At 38.0% G+C, this 24,289-nt stretch overlaps 1 protein-coding gene across 9 annotated transcripts; it reads left to right on the forward strand.

The window, feature by feature from the left end:
* The first annotated feature begins 810 nt into the window (after positions 1 to 810).
* On the forward strand, positions 811 to 7,811 carry LOC131248683 (uncharacterized). Of its 9 annotated transcripts, XM_058249091.1 has the most exons (12): positions 815 to 879; positions 1,308 to 1,447; positions 1,770 to 1,864; positions 2,009 to 2,046; positions 2,891 to 2,954; positions 3,435 to 3,559; positions 3,941 to 4,006; positions 5,173 to 5,271; positions 5,718 to 5,771; positions 6,577 to 6,735; positions 6,944 to 7,271; positions 7,501 to 7,811. In XM_058249091.1, the coding sequence occupies exons 2-10, from the start codon at positions 1,434 to 1,436 to the stop codon at positions 6,616 to 6,618; spliced, it is 597 nt and encodes a 198-aa protein (XP_058105074.1). In that variant the 5' UTR covers positions 815 to 879; positions 1,308 to 1,433; the 3' UTR covers positions 6,619 to 6,735; positions 6,944 to 7,271; positions 7,501 to 7,811. The 9 variants fall into 9 exon arrangements, with proteins under 9 accessions (XP_058105060.1, XP_058105074.1, XP_058105055.1 ...); XM_058249077.1 differs by lacking the exons at positions 6,577 to 6,735; positions 6,944 to 7,271; positions 7,501 to 7,811 and having other exon boundaries at positions 811 to 879; positions 1,313 to 1,447; positions 5,718 to 6,255; XM_058249072.1 differs by lacking the exons at positions 6,577 to 6,735; positions 6,944 to 7,271; positions 7,501 to 7,811 and having other exon boundaries at positions 5,718 to 6,255.
* Positions 7,812 to 24,289: the final 16,478 nt, after the last annotated feature.

A 24,289-nucleotide genomic window follows, 5' to 3' on the forward strand; every position in this document is an offset into this window, starting at 1 on the left:
AGCTATTTACTGGGTAAAATGGTTTAAGTGAGTATGAAGAGATCATGGTGAGACTACTGAGCCCAATGCAAATGTATGCGTTGCTGGAAATTGGATGTGCTTTGTCATGCATGCCCAATACATGGTGTTATTGCACCTTGCAGGCATCCTCAAATCCTCCCAATTTTTTTTAGACTTTTTATATAGTCTTATCTGAGTGTTGAATGGTTGCAAGCTGATATCACAAAAGCTTGAAATCATTTATGTTGGAGGTTGAAAGTGGTTCAGATGCCTTTCTTACATGTTCAATCTATTGGAAATGTAAGTGGGTGTTTCAATTGTTGCAAGTTGGTCCTGTGAACAGCTGTTCTAAGTACTTGCCAACATATTAATGGATGGTGAAAGTTTTGCAAGATTGAGGTTAGATTCGGCCATCAACAAAGAACTAGTCTTTGGTAAATTCACAACACATATCTTGCATAATTTTTTTTCCTGCATCAATTTTCTCATAAGATGTTGCTTCTTGTGCAACAGATTCTGTACGTGCATTTTTCCATTTTCACCAAGACACTAAGAATAAAAGACAAACAACAAATGATTGTCTCTGTAACAGCCAAAAAGTTAGAGTGCCACCAATTTTATGGTTAGTAGTAGTAAAGGTGGAAATGGAAGGCAGAGATGTGGATAGAAATTCAAAATAAACATGTTACTTACAAGGAGAACGAAATCATACCTTACCAAGTTGGCTAGTTGTGGCCAGTAGTACATTACATTTATGTTTATTTTGGATTACAAAGAAATCATACCTTTGTACTCTTATTAAGGTCAATGCATTACAAATTTCAGGTCTACATTATAGGAGGAGACGGCACCCAGAAGGGGGCATCTGTAATATATGAGGTGACTAAATGAAACCAATAAACATTTCCATTCTTCTATTTCTATTATTAGCTCGAGAGATGCTGCATATGAAGAGATTAGTTTGTTGTATATTTCCCAATTTGGAAATCATTTGGTTACACTGCAAATTGAAATCATTTGGTTACCCTGCTTTGAATTTGCTTGCAAATTATTACGTCCTAGGTTGAAGAAAAGAAGTTTAATGGTGATGTGTACCAAATGTTCAATGAAATGCCGAAGGGAGATATGCATACAAAATGTTTGATATAATAACTAATAGAAACTTGGTTTTTTCTTGTTGTTTGTGCTTCATGTGATTCGAACTCTATACCAAAGAAAGAACAATTAGCATGTTCTTTTTTTGCAGTATTGGACATTTTAGTTGCGGCCTTGCTTTACATCCTCTAATGCTTTTATTTACTGTTTAGTGCAGGGATGTGTGCTCAACGTGGCAAAGTAGGCATCTTCAAGAATGATGGGAAAAATTGATGCAGGCTAATGCAAGGGGTTCTGGCATAGTTGTTGTAAGTTGAAGCAGGCGGTTCTGGCATAGGATGAGAATTGGATGGTAGGAAATTCGCTTCAAATTTTTTTTTCTCTTAAAAATCTGTGTGAATTTTCTGCTCATGGGATTTTTTTCTACTTGCAAGAAAGGGAGTTTGGAATTTAAGTTGCCAGAAGTGCCCTTATGAAGGGTTAAATGCCTTTTCAGTAACTGTTTAATGCCCGTCTCACTTAAATGATATTGAATAAAGAAAATCAGAGATACTTTCTTAGGCATTCCACAAGGACCTATCATGCATATTGGAGCCACTGTGCAGTATTTTGCTCCTTTGCTTACTCAACAAGCCTGTTAGATCATGAGGGGCCTTTTTTCTTCCACTATGCAGTATTCTGCTTATTCAAGGTCGATTCAGGTGTATTGGAAACTGGAATATTTATATTCATTGGTTTTGGATGCTTTGGAGTTCATTTCTCAAAAGAGGTTTGAATTCTGACTGTTGTTCTGCTTTCTTTGTCATATTCAATTAGGTGCAAATTTATAGAAGGATTTCAAACATTTATTTTAATAATTCGTTGGATATTGTTTAGTGGAATTCATCCTTTTATTTGTTATTTCTGGTGCAAGGTGTCGACCCAAGAATCAAGGTGGAGGTTTGGCCAAGAGTAAGATTTTCACTTGGGGCATCTTTAGTGTAACCCAACTGTTCAGATCTTGCAATTTTTAAAAATGAAATCTTGTTTATAGCCTTTTCTAATATCTTCAGTAAATGCCTCTCATTTTATATATATTTTTGGCTAGTAATTATCTTTCTACAATAAGTAATAACAAATCATATGTGAATTCATGATCTAGACACTTGACACAGGCATCAAACTATTGACATCACTGATCTAGTCATTTGGAGAAGTGTAGCAGCCTCTGTAAATTTGGGAATCTTGTACTCCAGCTGCTGCAGAGAATTCTATCAAGCTATTTCCACCATTGTCTTTAATGCAACCACCCACCCCGAGAAATGGGCAAACATCAAAATCCAACATGCTGCCATTTATTGTTTGCCAATGTGGATTTTGACATGTGCGCCCAACATGAAAATTTTTAAATGTATGGAGTGTTGTTCAAGTTACATTGCCTTGTTTACCTCTGTAACTCAAAGACTCATGTTTAGCACCATTATTTCTGACTTTCAATTTTGGTTAGGTTATCTTTTTCTGTATTACATCCAAGCTTGTTTCCATAAGTGGCATGTCTCAAATGTTTTTGATTATCAGGCATCTACTTTCTGGATGCCTTTCTGTTTGAAGGACTTTATCCTTGAGCCCTTGTTTTCTCTTAAAGTCCATTTTTTAATTTTCAGCACTCTTGAACAAACCAATTTCCAGGCCTGCTAGTTTTTTTTAGATACATGAAACAGTAGAGTTCCCCATTCCTTGTTTTGGTAGCAGAGATATTAGGGACAACTGAACTGCGTGGCACAGTGAATTTTAATTCCTTGTTTCCCTTCTATAGCGACAGGGAATACGTGATAGGTCGCTGGATTTGGGAGTCAGGAAGAAATTATTGTGTGATGAAGGTAAGATATGGCATATGGTTTTTAAATTGCATATGATTGAGAGTATCAGTCTCCAATTCCTTTTGTATCTTTATATTGGTAATAGGTATACTAATGGTTAGTAGGCATAGACAGTTAATGAAATCGAGAATGGCTAATGCCATTTATCAAGAAATATTTGTTGCAGCAAGCTCTTATAGTTTTTCGGAAATGAACTGATCAAAAGGATATATGGAATAATCCTCAAAAAAGCAAACTTGTTACCTTTCAAGTACATTGGGCTTTGCCAGCCCTTACTGGATCTTCTTCATGCCCACCAAATGGTAGGAAATAGATGGACATTTTATAGCAGAGGACTGCTCCATTAGTAGCCTCACTCTCCATTCCTAGTTAATAAAAGCATATGAGCATGCTGAAAACCAAAATGATGAATAATATTTTCCCCCCCTATTTTTGTTATTATTCTTGTGTTTATTTGATTGTTCATTTTGTTACAGACAGCTAAAGGCGCAAAGATATTTAGTGCTGCAGTAGCTGCCACCATTGATAGTCAACAAATTGGGAAAGATGGTGAAGAAAAGCTGAAAATGCATACACACTCTTACTGCTGCTTAGATTATGTTCAGGTTTGTCTTGGATCAGTTGGTTTCAGGATGAAGTGGAAGTTTGTTTACTGAAATAAATGGTCTTTCTCCTTTAGCTTACTCCATTGAGAAACAAATTCCATGGTGGATGATACAAGTCGAATTGGGTGTGGCTAGTCCTGCTCTATTTGCATTGTGGCTAACAGTGGGGTGTGTGTACTAAGGTGCTAACCAAAAAAAAGTCCTGCTCTATTTGTTGTTGCCTCTTATTATTTATATCTTGAAAGGATATTGTCCTGGTTTCTCACCTTCCATGAAGTTGTTGTCGCTAATGTTAAATGTTTTAAAATTTTACTTTTTGGATGCCAGTTCGGACTCTGCCCTGCGTATTTCATTCTGATGAGATTCTTTCTCCTTTGGCAGTTGAAACCAGTTAGTGTGGTCATCGATTTCACCGACCCGTCAATGGTTTATGACAATGTGAAACAGGTTGGTTTTGTTTAGAACTTAGAACTTGAACTTGTCATGTGGCATGTTATTAATATATACTCACAGAGATAGGAATTTCTTGAATAATCCACCATTCAATATACATTGTGCTATGTAGTTGTTTGATTCGGTGACTTCCAATCACGAGAATTTCCTGTGTCTTGAATTACCTTGATTTTTTCTCTATTTTTCTTATTTTATTATATTGCAATATGTCGATTGATGTCATTTCAACATTGATACGATTGTGGCTGACGCAGGGGAGGATGTGAGGTCGAGCACCGTCTTCCTCAAGAGGTTAACTATTCCGAATCCACGGAACTTCTCTGGACTCCTCATAGAGACTTCTCGAATCCACGAGGAAAAAAAGCAGAAAATAGAAATAAATTCTAATAAATTTGAAATTGATTGATGAATAATTAAAAACGAGTTCACAACCCTTTAAATAAGGGTACCAAGCAATGGGAAAGAAATCAAAATCAAACTACAACTCAAACTCCTAGAATCCGTGACTTACTATAAATAGTAAACTTACTATTTATAGACGGTCGTGATGTCTACTAGTGCGCAAGGTTTTCGGCCAAAAATAGTAAGTGTCCTATTTGGCTTCACCAAACCATTCTCCTAATTGTTCTAAGCTCTTTTCACGTTGGGCGCAACTCCTAAAGCCCGACGGATGAAGAGTTATAATCAAACTAAAACTTACTATTTATAGTAAAAACGGAATTAAAACAGGGAAACGACCATCGATCAAGGGGTTTTCCACAATTCTGGGCTGTGTAACCCGGCATAGCTAGGTTGGTTGGCTAAAGTAGCTCGTTCTACCCCAAAATCATATATTTTACATCAGATAACTCATTCCGGATTGTGAGATACGCCCGATCTAAGGTCCGATGGTCCGGATTACTTCTGTCGTCGACCGGGCCTTTTCTGATCCATCTTGGCCATGAAACTGTCCGTGACCCGCTCTACATCAGTGGCCCACAACATAGAATAAGAAATCCCATTTGATATCTTCTATCAATTTAACAAAAGCCCTAAAAATCCAAAATCATAAATCACAATTTCAATAAAAACCCAAATGGAAGAATCCACAATAGTGAGCAGTTCTGTGTATTGGTGATTCGGGTCACACTTTTCTAATGTTTTGGGCAATCTTTATGCAGCACAATGAGGATAGTGTGAGTTTTGATTGCAATGGAGCCTTTGGACATGAGGATCCGAATTCACAAGCAAGCCTGGAAGATCTTTGTCGCTCACATCTTGTAAAGACAAGTTTCCTAGGATACTTTTTACATTCATTTTATGTGCATTACACCATCTGTCATTATGTTCTGTTGTGGAAGCCATTGATTCGTGTTTCTACATGAAACTCAAGTTATCCTAGTGATCCATGAAAGTATACGATATCATACAGCCTAGTTTTGAAAGCTGCAAACAGTAACAATTAGATATGCTTCACCTCAATGTGTAGTTGGATTAGAGTTAGCAATATCTAGTGAAGAACTTAATAGAATGATAGAATTTAGTGCTAGGGTCATGATAACCAAAAGTTTGGTCATTCTTGTATTTGGTGAGCCATTTCCCCCATTTCCTAATGTGTTAACAATGATATAGCTGAAGCCATGCGAGCTATCAACTCTGACGTCATTTGATATAGTATTTGTTTTTTTCCCCCCCATTTCCTAATGTGTTAACAATGCAAAAGCAGGTCAGCCCAGATCTTTATGGAGATAACAACACAAGGCTCGTCACTTATTGGACTGTAAGTTTATACTTCTTTCATTTTTTTAAAAAATCTTTTATTGCCCTTTATTATGATTCATTTTTCATTTACAAGTGATGAGCTCTCTTAAATGACATAGGACAATTCTCAGGTGATCCTTTTAACACCTAGCCTTATACTTTAGACTTCGAGATTTAAAGTGAGCAATTGAGACATTCTTGCATAATGGTCATGCAAGCAACATTTTCTTGAAAAAGCTATTCCAAAAATGTTTATTTGTAATTACTCTTTTGTCAACTAATTTTGATTGGAATTATATTGAGGGAAGTTTTAGGAAAGGACAAACAACAGAGAGGATTCCCATATTATATTTTTATGGCATATTTCATAGGTTAAAAAAGTGGTTGTGTACTGCTTGCTACTTCTCTGTTTTGATATTTGCTAATTTCGGAGCTTCTTTCTTATCCAAGTACAATTACAGGATTGGGGTGGATGCTCTAAATATTAAATTTTGAAACTTGTCCAACAGGCATTAATTACAATTCAGTGTGTTCATTTTAAAATCCTTTCCATTAGTATCACAATTTGGGCTATATACCTAGAAGAGGAGCTTGAAGCAAATGAAAGAAATCTTGCGGAAAAGGTTATCAAATTCCAATAGAAAATGAGGCTAAACAGAAATGCCACAGACAAATCTTTGGGTTCTTCAGTGGGCTTTTCATACAGGATCTATTGAGAGGATTGTAGTCCCTGGTAAATCTTCTACCAATGCCACCATGAGGACAGGCTTATGTTTGGTGTTTGTGCATTAAGATGGATGCTTTAGTCTGAAATGTCTTTCCAGGTCCATCGAACCAAGGAATTTTGGGGGATGTTCTTTCATTGAGTGGAAGGCAAGCTCATACCAGTGATGGACATTCTCAAACCATATCTGAGAAAGAAAACCATGAAGCCAGCCTTTCTCAAATTGAAGGTTGCTTCAAAGAGCAAACTCATCCATGGGGTAAGGATTATTTTCATGTTGGCTGCAGTATGGCTGAATTCTTATGTTTGTTTACTTGGATCAATCAGTACTAAGAGTTTAAATTGCTTTTGAAACATGGTACTAAAATTATAATCATATACTTTGAAAATTAGTTGATCCACATCTAGAAGATAATGAATTTCTACAATTCTAATTCTCTGATTTTATTGTTCATGTGCTTATGAAGGCTAGGCTTAAGTGAATGTGTCTGGCTGAGGTGGGTAGATGAAGAAGAACAAATTTTGTTTTCCGGTTATTTTCTTGACTGGAAAATCTGACTTATCCCAAAGGAAGTGGGAATGGATATGTGATTTGTTTTAGTGAATTGTATCTGAAATCTGAACAGTGATGGCCCCAAGGGTCAGGCTAGTCCTGCTATTTTTGGTGATTTGTATAGTGCTCTATGGTTCTGCTGTAGCGGAACCTGAGAAGGAAGTCAATTGTAATGATATTTCCTTATATTACAATGTGGAAGTGGCCTTCAAGTTGCAGTTATGTTCCTTCTAACCTAAAAGGTATTGCTATTGCAATATGGTGCTCTGCCCCTTAATGTGAATGCTTTAGACAGAATTTGACCATTTCTGTTTTATTTGACTAGCTATTGCAATTTAGTTTGGTAGCATATCCACACACATATATGACCTTCCTAGCATAAATCCAAATTGATTTTCTTGTACATTTGTCTCATGCTTTAACCTTTTGCTTGATCACACTCTCCAAACATTTGTGCTATTATAATTGCAGGATTCTAGTTGTAGCAAGTGTTTGTCGTTTGTTGGGAGAATCCTGTAAAGTTGCTGGGGTGTGTATAACAAAAGGCATCCAGAGTGAAGATTGATGGGAAAGAGATTGAAGAAACCCTATCACCTACTTTTGTAAATTTTTCCGTAATGGAAATTTCAAGATTGTAGTAATTGGATACGAAAATTAATTTCTGATGTGGAACAACTCTTAAAAGTATAGGATGCACAAAGGATAGTCTTTGTTTCTCTATAGTTGTTTTTCTTTGGATTAATCTCTATTTTGATGGAATGCAATAAACCTCTGTTAATTTATTTCCCTTTACCCTAAATTTCATAATTTCGTGTGTTTATTAGGGTTTGAAATTGTTCCTAAAATTCCATCCTGAAATATGACCGTTGGCAACATTAAGAACGGTTTAAAACCGTTCCTAAAATTCCATTTCTAAAATTTAATACAGTACCTAAAACGGTTCTGAACCGTTCCTGTTTTTCTGCGAACCTCATTTAGGAACGGTTTAAAACCGTTCCTAAATGACGATTTTGGTGTAGTGCGTAGACCTTTTGGAGATTGCCCTTATATAATTCTTGTATTTCCCTTTTGAGTCGTGTATCTTGTAAAAGTTTAAATTCTTAGTGGATTTTGGAATAGTGTTCCTGTAGTTATTACTTGTGGTTATGATGTTATAATCTTAGGAATGCTCTTTGACCCAAACTTATGTTATAAAAATCCTCCTTATAGGATCCCAGGATCGGAACCTGGTGTATGGGTGCCAAGAGCCGAGAATGGGGTACTACGGAAGCTATCGGCACCGGAATCGGCAATCGAAATTCTTGTGAGCTCGATCACCGAGTCTAGGGCACGACAGAAATGATCCCTAAGTGTTTGGAAATTGGGCCTAAGTTGTGACAGACTCCATTTCTGAAAACTGTCAGATTATGTGTTTTGTACCAACTTTGGGCCTCTGTAGTGGACCACACACTGGAGGTTTGAGTAGGCCACCACTTGAAACCTCTAACATACACTAATGAATAGATAAATAATATTTTAATTGGGCCAAATTAGACCCCACATGATCAAGGAGTGGATCCCAAAATGTGGTCAGGCATGGTTGTGTAGAAAATTTGTGCAGAAAATCAAAGTGCCTATGATTGGCCCTATACCAAATATTACGTGTGCACAGCCAGTTGGTCCCAACTTATAATTTTTAAAGTGCATATATAGGACAACCAAGGGCACCTTACAGCACACTGAAATGTGGTCCCTTGTGATCATGGGATATACTTAAAATTGGGCCAAAACTAATTCTGCACTATATTTCCTGCACAGTTTCTCCAAGTACCCATGTTTGGGCCATCACCATAAATTGTACTCACCCAACCAATGAGGTTTGCCTTATAATTTGTAAAGCCCATATATAGAGCTACCAAGTGGTTATTCTCTTTCACCATATGTAGGCCCCACGTGATCATGAATCTGACTCTAAAATGGCCCAGAACCAACATTGCACAAAAATCTGTTTGATGTAAAATTTATGGGGGGCCACGTCAGTGGGCTCCACCACCTTCCCAAAGCATTTCATGCAATATCTAAACTCTGAAAAATAACTCTCAGGTGTTATTGGGCTCAAAAACTTAAGTGGGCCATCTAGTATGGGCTATCTTGTATGGGTCTTACCTTCTATGTGATGAGGTCCAATGAGATGTATGTGAGGCCCTTGTATGAGGCCCACTTTGATGTATATGAGGCCCATGTGATGAGGCCCAATGTGATGTGTGTGAGGCCCTTATATGAGGCCCATTGTGATGTATATAAGGCCTATGTGGTGAGGCCCATTGCGATGTATACAAGTCCCCTGTGATGAGACCCATTGTAATGTATATAAGACCTATGGGATGAGGCCCATTGTGATGTATATAAGGCCTATGTGATGAGGCCCATTGTGATGTATATGAGGCCTATGGGATGAGGCCCATTGTGATGTGATGAGACTCATTGTGATGTATGTGAGGCCCTTTGTGATATATGAGACTTTGTGCAAGGCCCAATTATGATGTTGATCCCACCATGATGTATATGATAATGTTTATGATGCCCATCCATTTTTCTAGCTAGTTTAAGGGCCATGGGCCCCATTGTGAGATAGTCTCTATAGCGGGCCACATTCTAGGAGATAATGGTGGTTAAATGTCCACATTGTAAACTCCCTAGGGCCCATTGTCAAGCTCATTCCCCATTGTAAGTTAGAATCTAAGGCGGGCTGTACTTTAGGAGCAATGATGGTTAAATGTCCATGTTGCGAACTCTCTAAAGCCCATTATTAAGCCCATTTCTATTTTCCCCTTATTGGGCCCTCATTGAAAATAATGCTTTCCACCATACCCTGTAGTTCTACTCAAAACTTAGAACCCATCTTGTGGCTTTGATATATAGGCCTGTTGTGTTATGTAGGCCCGTTGTGATATGTAGGACTGTTGTGATAAGTAGGCCCATTGTGATATGTAGGATCATTGTGAATTGTAGGCCCATTGTGAGTGTATGAGGCCCATTATGATGGTATGAGGCCCATTGTGATTGTATGAGGCCCATTGTGCAAGGCCTGTTGTAATTGTATGAGGCCCATTGTGACTAGATGAGGCCCATTGTGATGTGTCAGCCCATTGTGATTGTGTGACGCCGATCATTGTTATGATTGATAATCATGCATGGCATACACCATGATTCATGCCCATACGCATCATTTGCATGCTTGTTATAAGGAGTGATTGACCATAACATATGCTAATGGGCTGGTTGTTTTCGGGACTTCCTGAGAGACGGAGTTGCCCCACATGTATGACATGTCGAACAGGTTCGTCTCTTCGATATGCGTTGATTCCATGTATAAAATGTGTAACCGCCTAAACAGATTAATCGTTCAAAAAAATACACTGAAAAATCCTCCTTGTAGGATCCCAGGATCGGAATCTGGCATATGAGTGTCGGGAGCCTAGAATGGGATACTATGGAGGCTGTCAGCGCTGAATTCAATGATTAAGAATTTTGTGAGCCTGGTTTTCGATTTTGGAGCGGGACAAAAAGTTAATAAAATAAAAGCGGTTCGAGATCAGTTCTCAAGTATGGATTCATAACAACTCTACATGCCTTAAGATCAGCTCAAGATCAGCTTATGATCAAGACAAAATCGGCATATCTTCTCAAAGAAATCGTCGCTCGTATTCAAGTCAAAGTTCTAGACAAATTTTAAGACAATGTGACTTAAATATTTGCTATAACACAGGTGGTATAACCCTAGAAAGACCTTAGGAATAGGTGCTTTCAAAAATTCTCTATTTTGGGTTTTTATAAGTGTTTTTGTTATGGAATTCGGCCAGCCGTCTTCTAGTTCGGCTAGGCCAACTTCAAGCCCAACCAAAATAACAAATTCTGTTGTAAATTTAGTTAGCCTAAGTTTTAGTTTGGCTAGCCTAAGCTTGAAATTCGACTAGCTCGAGAAAGTTTGGGTGAAATTCCAGCAGTACAAAACTTTAGATTTTGCGGGAATTCAGCCAGCCGAATTGTAATGTTCGGCTAGCAAAATTTTTCCTCAGGCTAGCCACATTTTGGATATATCTTATCCTGTGCAATCCGAGAGACATTGGACTGCATCCGGTGAACTTCGGCCAGCCAAAGCCAGTTTTAGGCTAGCCGAGGATTCAACCTCTTTGCCTATAAATTAAGGCTTTCTCTCATTCTAGATTACAATGAAAAATTAATATAATCCTTCTACAAGAGAAAAAGAAGATCAAGTCCTTGACAAAGCTATCGGTGTGGTATTTATATAATTTATTTTATAGCTTATTCAATTCATTTATCTCTAGATCATTTTAATCTTATTCTGAGAGGGTAAACTATACTCTTCTTTAAAATTTAAGAGAATTGAATCAAGTAGTATTTGGGTTTTCCATTTTTAAAATCCATAGAACCCTAGAATCTTTCTATCTAATTGAACACTGCGACATCAACGTTTAAGAAAGAAGTCATTCTGCTTCGAGCTTCTGCCATGTCTTCTACATTTGAAGATAACTACATTTACCATTTTCTTATTTACGTTTTTCTGAGATAGCGTATGAAAATCTCAGTGAGATTTTGTCTGAGATAGCCTATAAAAATCTCAGAGGGGTTTCTATTTGTGATAGCCTGTGAAAATCACAAAAGGGGGTTTTATTGTGATAGCCCATCAAAATTATAAGGAATTGTATCAGGTTGTTAAGGTGACCCTGTGAAAACCTTTTTATAGTGAAAACCAAAATTACGAGAGTAATAATTTTGGGAGTATAGTAGGTAAATGCTTTATTTTTTTTGCTGATTAGATGTTATTTATTATTTTATTCTTGTGGTGAATGTTATAATCCTTTTATATACTCTTGCTAGTTTGAAAGATTGATTTTAAAGACATTCGTGAAATAAGATTGTCCTGCCTAATATTTTAGGTGAAGGTTATCCTACAAATTATTTGGAATCAAGGTTTCAATACTCAAGTGATTGAGATTTTTGTAATCTTTATATATTCCCCATTTATTTCAATTATTTAGCTTTGTCCTATTCACCCCCCTCTAGGACATTGCTAGCTCTTCATTTCAACAAGGTATCAGAATACCTATTAACGCTCGATTCATTAAGAAATATCATCCTTAAGAGATTTAATTGTAAAAGATTATCAAGAGAATCTGTCCCAATCAAAAGGGGGCAAGACAAGTATAGCTCCATAACTACAAGGAGCTCGCTGTAAAGTAGGTGTATTCTCCAGATATTGTTTCAAATAAAGAACGGATTCAAGAACATATTATTTTTCCTGAAGCTCCATACTCCTAAAGCTCTACAAGGGCCTTTTCAGTTAATAATTGATGATAAAACGACTATCAAAAGATATGCGATAATAATGGTGATATGAATATTAACAGTTAGTAAATGACTTTTAAACCGCCGAGAGATTTACCACCCTTATATGCATAACAAAGCATCGTTGATTATCGAATCATCGTCGAATTATCACCATTATCACAAATTATTATAGATCATTGCCCATTATCACTGAAACGAACTATTATTAACACCGGCCATCGTCAAAATAATAAAATCGTCGAATGGATATCATCACCTATTATTTTCATTAATGATGTCGCCAATTATCAATCAATATTGACCATCGCTGATTGCGCCAAACCGGATTGATTATATTAGCGATTTATCATTTACGGCAGTGGTGAGCGGCCAAGTAGGCCAACTATGCATAAGCCCTATATTATCAACAACAACGATTTATCATTTACGACAGCATTGAGCGCCCAAGTAAGCCAACCACAGGTAAGCCCTATATTATCAACAATGACGATTTATCATTTACGGCAGCGATGAGCACCCAAGTAGCCAACCACGGGTAAGCCCTATATTATCAGCAATGGCGATTTATCATTTACGACAGCGATGAGCGCACAAGTAGGCCAACCACACATAAACCTATATTATCAGCAATGGCTATTTATCATTTACGATGGCAGTGAGAGCCCAAGTAGGCCAACCATGCATAAGCCCTATATTATCAGCGATGGAGATCTATCATTTACGGAAGCGGTGAGCACCCAAAACAGGCCAACCATGTGTAAGACCTATATTATGGTGTCAATTTACCAAATATTATGCGGGTAGTAGTGAAAGCCAATGGCCCTAAAAAGCTGGCGAAGGCAATCACATGCTTAGACCCATGTAGGCAACAAAGAGAGCCAGTAGTTAAAAGCCCCAAGCGGCCAAAAGTCCATGAAGGCCAACCATATATGAGACTTATGCCATCTGTATAATTCTCTGGTAACGCCATGGGGATGGGTGGGAGAAAATGCCCCTCCATGAATGGGTCAGTTTATACAGGCGAAGAAAAAGTAGGCTGCAGTGTGAGCTCTTTGGTTCATCCATAGATAGGCCAACCATGCGTAAGATCCCCCATGTTCCTGGCTTCATTACAATAGAAACGCATGAGAAAGGGTCGACCTCTAGATGAGCTCCCCTCTCATCGATGGACTGGCAGCCTTGGATTTGGTATCCAAACACGTAGCCTTGTGAGCCCCGTGAACTCTAGAGAGTTATTGCGACCAACCTCGTGCGTAAAACCTACCAAGTACAGTGCCCAGGTAGCTTCACTGGGCCCCTCTGATGGGTCGCGATTTGTAAACTCCTCGAGCTATGGTGGTTCAGCGATTAAGAGTTACAGAGACCATTTGCATAAGTTCACCTACTCCAACTACTCAAGAGCCTAAAAAACTGAGTATGCTCCAATTACTCAAGAGCCTAAAAATTTGTGATTACTCCAACTACTCAAGAGCTTAAACTGTATGTGGCGCCTTATGAATACTAACTAGACTCTAAGATAGTTCCACCCATTAAAAAATACTATGTAGTGCATGCTAACAAACACAGAATTATGCCATTACCATGATACCATGATATGTCTCCAAATTATGGAATTGGAATATGCAGTTAAAGTATGAAATTGCATACAAGAAGCTTACCATTCATAAATATATGCTCACTACATCACATCTCTCAATTACGAGAAGTACGTAGTAAAATACAAATGTCTGCAATTATATATCAAAAAAATGCCCAAGGCAGACATAAACTTTTGCAAAATCTGCTTAAATGGAATCTGAGCAACAGCAGCATTGAGCTTATCATCAATAATAAGCTTAGCCTGATCAGGAGAGTTCACCAATTCTCACTCCAATGAAGAACAAACGCTTTGTTAAGAGAAAGCTCTAACCTTTCGAAATTAGTGATATTACTATTCTCCACGATAATATCTTTAATCTTCTTTATTTTCAATTCTTCTTCCTAGTTTTGAGCTTTAAGAATAATCATTTTCTCATCAATAGTTGTTATCTTTTGCTCAGAAATCTTCAATTGCTCTTGAAGGGAATCATTCTCTTTATCACAATTAGAAATGATCACTAAAATTCTAGATATTTTATCTTTGAGAAGCAGCAATATTTTCTGATGGTTAACGATATCCGGATCAATGATTGCGTTGCGAGTTGATTCAAGTTGTCGCAAGGAAGCACATAAATTAATCAAGGAGTCATGAAGTGGTGTACTATTAATTCCAACCAACTGAGCAGAATTATCTAGAATTGATAAAGCATCATTAAGAAGAGGTCATTGCCCTTGGTCTTGAAACATACGAGTTATAACTGATAAAACATTTTGGACCATCATCAATTTATATTCAGGAATTTCTTTTAATAAAAGTGTATCTGATACTAGGATCATCGTACTAGAGCTTGCCAGGCCACTTAACGATTTGAGTGCAAAAAAGAAGAAGAAGAAGAAGAAGAAGAAGTAGAAAACATATAAAGGCAGAGAAGAAATAATATTATTTGCAAAAATAAAAAATAAAAAATAAATACTATATATACCTGCTGCAGGAGCAGAAGATGTGAAAACTGATATAGGCAGATCCTCCATCTCAAGGGGAACAGATGCAGGAATAGGGCCGCCATGAGCAAACAATTCTTCATTATTACCTTCTTAAGAAGATTCTTCCTCAAAGGGCTCTTCAATTGTCACCCGTTTACGTTTCTAAAGAGCATGATGATCTCTTTCTAATGTCCTTGATCCTGTCACTAAAGTAAAGTCATCTCGAAGAACCTGTAATGGTGGAGGGGACCAAAATTGCACATGCGGATTAATTGTTAGTGATGAAGGACTTCGTCATGATGATTGCACCGTAGAATATGTATCTGGATTTCCTCTTGATTTATGTGAATCATACAGGAAAGTGTCGAATGCTATCCACGCCTTAAGAATGTCAATAGGTTTTATCTCGCAAGTAGGTTCTTCTAAAGAAATCTTTAGGCAAACTTGACCAGGACTAGAGAGATGGTCTCTCTCTTCGATATAACCTAATCCCTGATCCGTCATATAATTCCTCACTCACGATGGGAGAATCCATTTATGGCAGTCAACTAGGCAAAAACTACGCACTAGAAAGTGTTGATGAGTCCACCAACGCATCTAGAAATATGAAGTATGAACTAGATTATTATAGCGTGGAATCATGAAATGTGATCCTGTATTTACAGTCAGGAGTTGCCTCCACAACAATGCCCAGTTATATGACCCAATGCCATAGCTCCTTATTGTCCTTGTAACAATGCTACCAATTTCTAGTATCATTTGGTTAAAACCAAATTGGCGAGCGAATCTACTTGAATAATACGGTTCACGATAGAATTTACTACATTCTCTTAATGGGAGAGTGCTAAATCTAATGCATATGAGAAATGTATGTTTGCTAGAGGAGGTTAAATCGTCATCGATAATCTCCGTGTCTTCAAGAAAGCTAGTGAGTGGGAACTGAAAGAAGTCAATAGAATTAGTGTTCTCTATTTTAGCTACAACCCAAGCGTATGATTCCTTGATCATCCTCCATTTTTTTATAATACCAAAGTGGAAGCCGATGTGGATGCATGTGTGCTCTTTCCAATTCATTAAATGTTCATGGGAAATAAATTCCTAGTTATGTCGTAAAATAATGCCAAGGAGAGTACGCCGAAGAAGCCCCAATAGATGGATTTTTACGTTGGGCTACTACATTTCCAAAAGCACGATACAGTGAGCAAAGGACCAGCAGTGCCATTGAATACTTTTGGCCTTCTTCCATCGCACCTACAACCACGAAGATTGTTGGTCTACAGTTTCTACCGACTCTGAACTTAGAAGCATTATCGAGCTTAACCAATAAGTCGAGAAAGCAGCCAATTCACAAGAAGATGCTTTGTAGTTGAAATGGAGGAAAGGGCTCTTCAATGGAACACATCCAATGTATATGGCCGAGGAGATGTTCTCACCAACCATAATTACAAGACGGTGCATTTGCACCATCGAACTTACAAACTCACCTTTAAAATATCATCATCACCATCCATTTATCCCTTTTACACTCTTATTTTTCAATATGAACGTTGTTGTTTCAATCACTAATGATCTAATATTGCAGTCAGACAATTTATATTTCAGGCGGTCACAATGTTGGATTCTGTCACTGCTTCTTCTTCAGTGACCGTTTATACTGCTTCAAAGGCACCAAATTCCTTGATCTTGATATGGACAGTGCCACGCTCAATACTTTAAAGAAGAAATGCACGTTTCCCACCTCACCAATTTTCAACATAATCTCTGATCCGAAGGTATTCATCAATCAAGTGACCAAGACACCATTCCTTCTAAACAATTCATTCTACCATCCATACTCAACAGAAGGGTTGTTCTTTAGTTAGACCAAGAACTAGCATTCACCAGTGTCACAAACAACATGTTAGTGAGATTCACAAACAATCCGAAAGCTTTTCGATGGAAATTCTCAGAGGTCGTGATCAAATTGGGCAATGTGGGTGTCTTAAGTGGGCAAGCCAGCAATAGGGTTAAAGAGCCTTTGAAGAAAGATGAGCAAAAAATTTATTTTTTGTGGTTGGAAGGATATAGGAAACTCTTCATTTACTAAAGATAGGAACTTAAATATATACTATATACTAGTAACATACAACCAATATTGGGGCACCATACCATAAGCTACAAGAATATCATGTCCCCCTAAGCAAGGTATTCTCCATTGATAGCACACACATATTATAAGTTATTTATTTTCATTCAAATTCACAAATACATTCATCATCCAACCAATTATTAACAAAATTTATCAAAAAATAAAATAAAATAAAAGATCTCTAACCAACTTTGTATAATAATTTGCAACTTAACCTATCGGGAACTGTCATACACCGTAATATCTTATTAAAGAGCGGGTGCCCAAACTACGTATCTTGTAACATAAGCAACATTTACTATGATAGGCCCATTGGAGTTGAACCCATGTGGGCCTAAAGCCCACTTTTTAGAACATGAAAATTATCATAAGATAGAACAATCACTACATGACAAATGAAGAGCTAGCACATATAAGACAACGCACTATGAGATAAAAATTGGTTCTACCCAAAAATCCATTATTAGCCCTTTCCCCGTGGCTTAGAAACTAATCATGGCCCATGTCCCACCTTATCCTACACATGTATCCAATGCATGTCTTGTTTTGTGGTACATCACTTGAAACAACCAATTACAACATTCCACTCCATCATCCACCATACATCACCTACAACCTACAATCTTTATTCATCCACTAGCCAATGTATTCCTAGATTTCTTCCACCTTGGCCAATGCATGCTTAGCACCATCCACCTTATCCATCAACTACCCATAGCATACATCACCTTCCACCTCACTTTTAGCACCAATGAGACCCCATAAATTTGTCACATCATCTTGCCACCTCAACCCCATTCTCTATAAAAGAATAGGAGTACTCTTACACTCATACTTTTGGAACACTTAGAAATTTCTGAGATTTTAAGAGAGAGTGGGGCCAATGTATGGCCCACCATCAAACCTAGAGGGAGTGGACCACTCATCATCATTCAGCCGTCCATCCATTCGAGGTGTGTCTACACCCCTCCTTCCATCATCCTCATCCTCCTCTTTATTCATTTAATAATTTATTGATGTATGTGAGGTCCGCTGGTGTAAAGCCCCTATTTGCATGTATGGTTGGCCTGATGGTCAACAAGGTGGCACATGTCAGTATGGCTCACCATGATGAACATTATATCCACACCCTTCACATGTAATCTCGTTTCTATATCTAGACAACAACTTATAAAAGTTGTATAAAATCAATCATGCTAAGATGTAAGTTGAAACTTGGTAATGATATGAACTACAATATGAGCTAACTCAGGGCCAAATTTCGTAATATCTAACAGTCCAATCATTTGTGGCATCAAATTTACTTGGTTGTTGTCTAGCAGCGCACATATGGTCCCGATTTATCAAACATAGACCCATTTTTGTCCCTTTATTAAACTTAATAGAAATATTGTAACACCCCGAATTTTCGAGGACCGAGTGATACTCGGTTCTCGAATTTCCCAGGTGCCACTTATGCTTTGCGGAAACGGGATTTTACAATTCACTTCACCTAGCATTTGAGCAGTTCGTAAAATTAAAATATACTATGCGATGTACCTTGAAATAAACATAAATTTTAATGCAAGTAAATCAGTTGACAAGTGAAATATGTCCATCCAAAGTACATGACTACAACTGAGAAAAGTTTACAGTTCTAAAAAATACAAATGTGCAAAAATATACAAAAATAACCCTACCCTATGACCCCATTGCTAGCCCTACACTACACTAAAATCGCTAATTAGGAACAGCCACTTTTGGTTTAGGAATGGTTTTAAGCCATTCCTAATTAGAAACGGTCTTCAACCATACCTATTCCTACACGTGGAGCGCATATCCTGCCAAATCTTTAGTAGGAAGTTATTGTACAAGGATGTTAGGTGGGGTCCACAGCAATGTATGTGAGAAATCCATTCTGTCCATCCCTTTTTCGAGCTCATTTTAGGGCGTGAAACCAAAAATGAGGTGGATGTAATACTCAAATGGGTCACACTAGAGGAAATTTTGTAGAAAGAAATTTCCACCGTTGAAACCTTTCTTGGCTTCACCTTGATGTTTTTATACTATCCAAACTATTTATAAGGTATTCCCAATGGCGTGAAGTAAAAATACTAAAAAAAAAAGAAGAGCCTAATTCAGAACTTTTATAGCCATGAGAATACTTGAATGGTGTTCACTAAGTGGCATCGTTTCCTCTCATGTGGCTAACTTGAGTGTTGGATACATCTCATTCTGGTCCGGCATCCTAAAATAAGATCGTAAAATGGATGGACGGGGTGGATTTCTCACAAAACTTTCGGTGGGCCCCACCTAGCATCCTTGCGCTCGAACCTCCATAATCAAAACCGCGTCTGGGCCAGCTAGAAATGGACTGGCTATAAGTCCGCATGCACCTGTTATCTCTCTTCTTTTTCTTCTCATTCCAATCGCTCACCTCTAGTCTCCCAAACCCTTCTTCAAATTCAGTATCTTAAGTTTCTCTCCAATGGCACCCAAGGCCGAGAAGAAGCCCGCCGCAGAGAAGCCGACGGAAGAGAAAAAGGCAAAGAAAGCTCCTGCAGAAAAGAAGCCAAAAGCAGAGAGGAGGCTTCAAAGGAAGGAGGATCGACCGGAGAATCTTCAAGGCTGGCCTGCTACAACAAGAAACCCCCCATCATGTCAAGGGAGATCCAGACGTCCGTTCATCTCGTCCTCCCTGGCGAACTCGCCAAGCACGCCTCCCACCCAGCCCCTGTCAAAATCCCAATCTCCCTCCCATCTCCTTCTAAAACTTCAAACCCATCCCTGTTAAAACCCCGTCAACATCCGCACCCAGTTCCTTGATATAGAAAAGTTTGTGAAATGATGATTTCACATGTACGGGTATTTGAAATTGATTTTTTTTTTTTCATTCCCTTTAGGAATTGATGGATCTGATGAGGAATCGGATTCCTATGCCAGGACAGAAAGTTGGCCACTGCAGAACACGTTGATGTATAATCTCTTGCGCCCCATTTGTATAGACCAGGCTGTTGAATTTTTGTGCAAAATGCGAAGTGATTGGGTGTACATGTGGAGTGTTCGATGAAATTCCTAAGAGGAATTTGATATGATGGGTCGATGGTTTGTTAAATCTACACCACTGGTCAGTGTGCAGCTTGTGCCCAACAAGGATGGAGCACGCCCCTTGCAGAATGGAAGACCCTAGCCACCAATCTTGGGACTTCGCTCAGTTGAATGTAGTCCATTTCTTTATTTTTCATCTCAACCTTCTATTTGCAAACAACAAACTGAACAGTTATTTGACAAAAAGAAGTGGAACGAATTGAGTTCACTTGACGAGTAAACTAAACTTGCTGGAATTCAGTATAAAATTTGAGTCCTTGCTGGAATCCAATCGAGTCGAATGAACTGGATGAAATTTTGAGTTTAGTTGACGAGTAAAGTGCATAGGTTAGTGTCTATAAATGCAACCCCATGGTGTTCTTCTACACACTGACGCAAACTCTTGAATTGTCTTCTACTTCGGGTGCAAGATTTTTAAAATTGGCTTGTTTAAAATAGTAATCTCATTTCTTTAAAGTCCCATTGGGTCTCTTTGGACTTTCTGTTTTCCAACAAAGCTCTGGCAATTCTGGTACGCTTGGTTTGGAGGTTGAGAATGATGGGAGGAAGGAGGTTGCATGGATGCCCAAATTTTGGGTAAGAAAATTTTGAATAGGACCTCAAAAAATCATATTTTGCAGCCAAAAAACCATGATTTCTTTAGTTGTTATCTTTGAAAAATGAAAAAGTTTTGATAGATCGATATTTTTTTTCCCAAAATTCGTTTATATATTCAATCTCTGAGGCAACTATACATAGGAAATACAATTCGGGCAGGACCTTTGCGACAAAAATGAGAGGAGCCAGCCTATCATAACCTCAGAGTCTTTCTCTAGATTGAGCTGATTACGTCTCCCTTACCATTTGTAGCCCCGCTTAGTCTAGAATGAGCTCCCCTCAGGTCAGGAGTGCATCGAGCATATCCAAAAACCAGGTGAGTCAACTAACAACACAGTCCCCCATATGTATGTTCAATTGTCACATTTTTTATTTTTTATTTTTTTTGTAAATTTAAACCGTTCCTACTTTCTATATAGGGCAGAAGCCACCTTATGCTTCATCTAGATGTTCTACAAACTTGCAAGGTGAGTGTGGGGCTAGGACAACTCCGAGCTCTGGAGAAATTTTTTAGGTTTACTTCTACTGGTATTTATTTGTTTGTCCTTTTTATATGATTATTTTCTATATGGACTATATATACCTGTTCCTTTTCGAGGCAGTATTGTTATTTTCATCATTCATAGATAACTCATTGAAGAGACAAGATGTTTGGATTTTGTGGTCAATCCATGCTTTCATGCCCATATAGAATGAGAATGGTAATTACCCATATAGTGTGTGGATCAATACTAGAAATGGAAAAACAGGATGCATCCATGAAAAGCATTAGATTTGTATTTCATAATTTCCATTATGTGGCCATTAGAGTATTCAACTGTGAATGTAGGGCCACAGCATGGTGTATTTGAGTATGTGGCCTGTTTTTTGCAGGTTTGCAAAGAGGAAATTAGATGAATTTATTTTTCTCGGGAATCAACTACAGGTTTCGTATGCTCCTCAGTTCGAGTCTCTTTCTGATATGAAGGAGGAATTGGAAGGCAGGAGAAAAGAAGTTCTAAGCCGACTAAATAAGTACCGATCTTGAAACTCTTTTGGTGCACTTTCCACGTACACGTGTTCCAGGTATCTTTGATGTTGCGTCCAAATCCATTAAATAGTCAATGTTTGCGGTTCTAGTGGCTAAATTGCATGGATGGTAATGAGAGGATCAGGGACTCAAAAACGGATTTGGCAGGCACCACGCACACATACAACTCACACAATCATGGATGCTGCAATGCTGCCACATTCTTGATCTGGAAAATCACATCATAAGATGTCAAAGTGTGATTCTAAAATTTTAACATCATAAGATGTCACAAAATTAATTGAGGATATGGTCCCCGACAAAGTGGAATGGCAGAACAGGATTTGTGTCGCTGACCCCAAGTAGTTGGGGTAAGGCTTGGATGATGAGGATGATGATAACAGGAATAGCTATTCTACTGTCTTGTATGTTGTTTGTCAAACATCCTAAATAGCAAATGATCTTGGACTAGTTGGGGTAAGGCTTGGATGATGACGATGATGATAACAGGAATAGCTATTCTACTGTCCTGTATGTTGTTTGTCAAATGCGTTGGAATAGGGAGTTGTATGTTGTTTGTCAAATGCATTGGAATAGGGAGCGATCTTGTGTCACATATGGCTTATATGCAAATGGACAATGTTGCACATTTGAGGCTCCTGCAGATCACATGCCTAGAGATGTACACAGACTATGAAGTGATAAAGGAATATGTGATCCTTATGTTGTATACAATATCCTAAAAAAGCATAGGGCAGAGATTGGAGACTGAATTTATTTATTGTCTGCGACCGAAGGAGAGGGAAACACTGAGATCCAGATACCCTTAGGGCTGAATAATCTGGCAATTTATTGAACATCAACCCATATGGAGACTTCATTCCTAGTTTGACTGATGGTACTCTGTTAATCAAATAAACAACTGTCCTAAAAGCATCGACCTGATACTTCTTTGGGACCTTGCTGTGAACATCATAGTTAGACTATTCCAGATGGTTTATGTTAGAGTATAGGATATCCAAGTACAATTGGGCATTTCACTTCTTTTATATATCCATAAACCTCTATGGATCTCCCACTTCTTTTATATATTCTTTTTCATTCTCATGCATGATGTATAACAAAAATGCCCTCCAATTCTAATAAGGCCGAGCTGATGGGCTCCTATACACAGCTTATGCCTGGCTTGATCAATAAGAAAGCTTAGATTTTAAGCTTAGGCCCGGCTAATTGAGAGCCACACTTGTGTGTGCTTACCTATCAAAAACAGAAAAGAATGTGTGGATGCCGTGAATCCGAATAAAAGCCATCATGTTTGCCACTGTGTAACTGTGTCTCCAGTAACTATACACTTATCAGCATCCAAGACTCCAACGTACGTGGATTCTAAGACCTCTAATCTCTTAGTAAGCTATTTACATGGGGTTGACCCCTAGTGGTTTTTCTTGCCCATATTCTAACAACTTTCTTCTACTTTCGGATATGCAAATTCAACTCCATGCAATCTTATCCCAATTTAAAAGCTCTACATAAACCTTATTAGCGTTGGGGTATCTGATAAGTGCATTGAACATGCTGTGAGTAGAGGAAACATCTATTTGAAAAAAATAGCTTCGAGTTGAATGTATCAAAAATGTCTAAGCACATGTCTGCATCAGGTTATAAAGTTCTCTTCTCCAACTTCTGCTGGAGCTGAGTGCATCGATCCTGATTGCAGCTGGGTGGAGCAATGGTATTGTTCTTTTTTCGCCTCATGACACTGTCCTTTAGCTTCATATTGGTGTCTTAAGCAATCACCCGCCAGTTCTGTTAGCATCGCTTTGTAATTATCTTTTTGTTCAGTAACTAATTACCAATATAAATAGTCTCGTTTTTTTAATGCAAAATGATCGTCTTTGGTTTTTACAGAATTTGCTAATGACCTTATCTTGGAAAATTATGAAACTATCAACCCATCATAGTTCTAAGACTCGCTGACTTGACCGGTAACTTAGCTGAGCCAACTCAGTTAGGTGAGGTTTCGAGCTGAGTCACTCGGCTGTGGAGGTTATTGGAAACTAAAAATACACAGGGGACGAAAATTGAACTCATGACCACTGTGACAGATAGATAACACCCTTTAATGTTGTTAGATTTCTTATTTTATAATAGTTATATTAAACTCTATTTAAAATATTATTTATAATTATGAATATAATAGTTTATAATAATTAAATACTGAGTTGATCTGACCCGAATGAACATCAAATGGAGTCGAGTTTTCGGGCTTTTAAACTATGCTTTCTGTGAATGGTTTAGCACCATACAACGTGTAGTGAACTGCCCTTTTGTTTTGATTAGGTAGAATGGTGGAGCATTCTCACTGAAATTTATGATATCATATATTGTTTTGGTTAGTCTTATGTTCTGCTCTGCTATTGATTAGTGATTCTCATCTTACACTAGGGTCCACCGTGCTGGACCACGTAAGCAAATATACTTTGAGCCTGAAGAAGTATAAGCTGGAATTGTTACTTGTGGAGGGC

Source organism: Magnolia sinica, chromosome 1, assembly GCF_029962835.1.
Source record: "Magnolia sinica isolate HGM2019 chromosome 1, MsV1, whole genome shotgun sequence".
Lineage (NCBI taxonomy): Eukaryota > Viridiplantae > Streptophyta > Magnoliopsida > Magnoliales > Magnoliaceae > Magnolia > Magnolia sinica.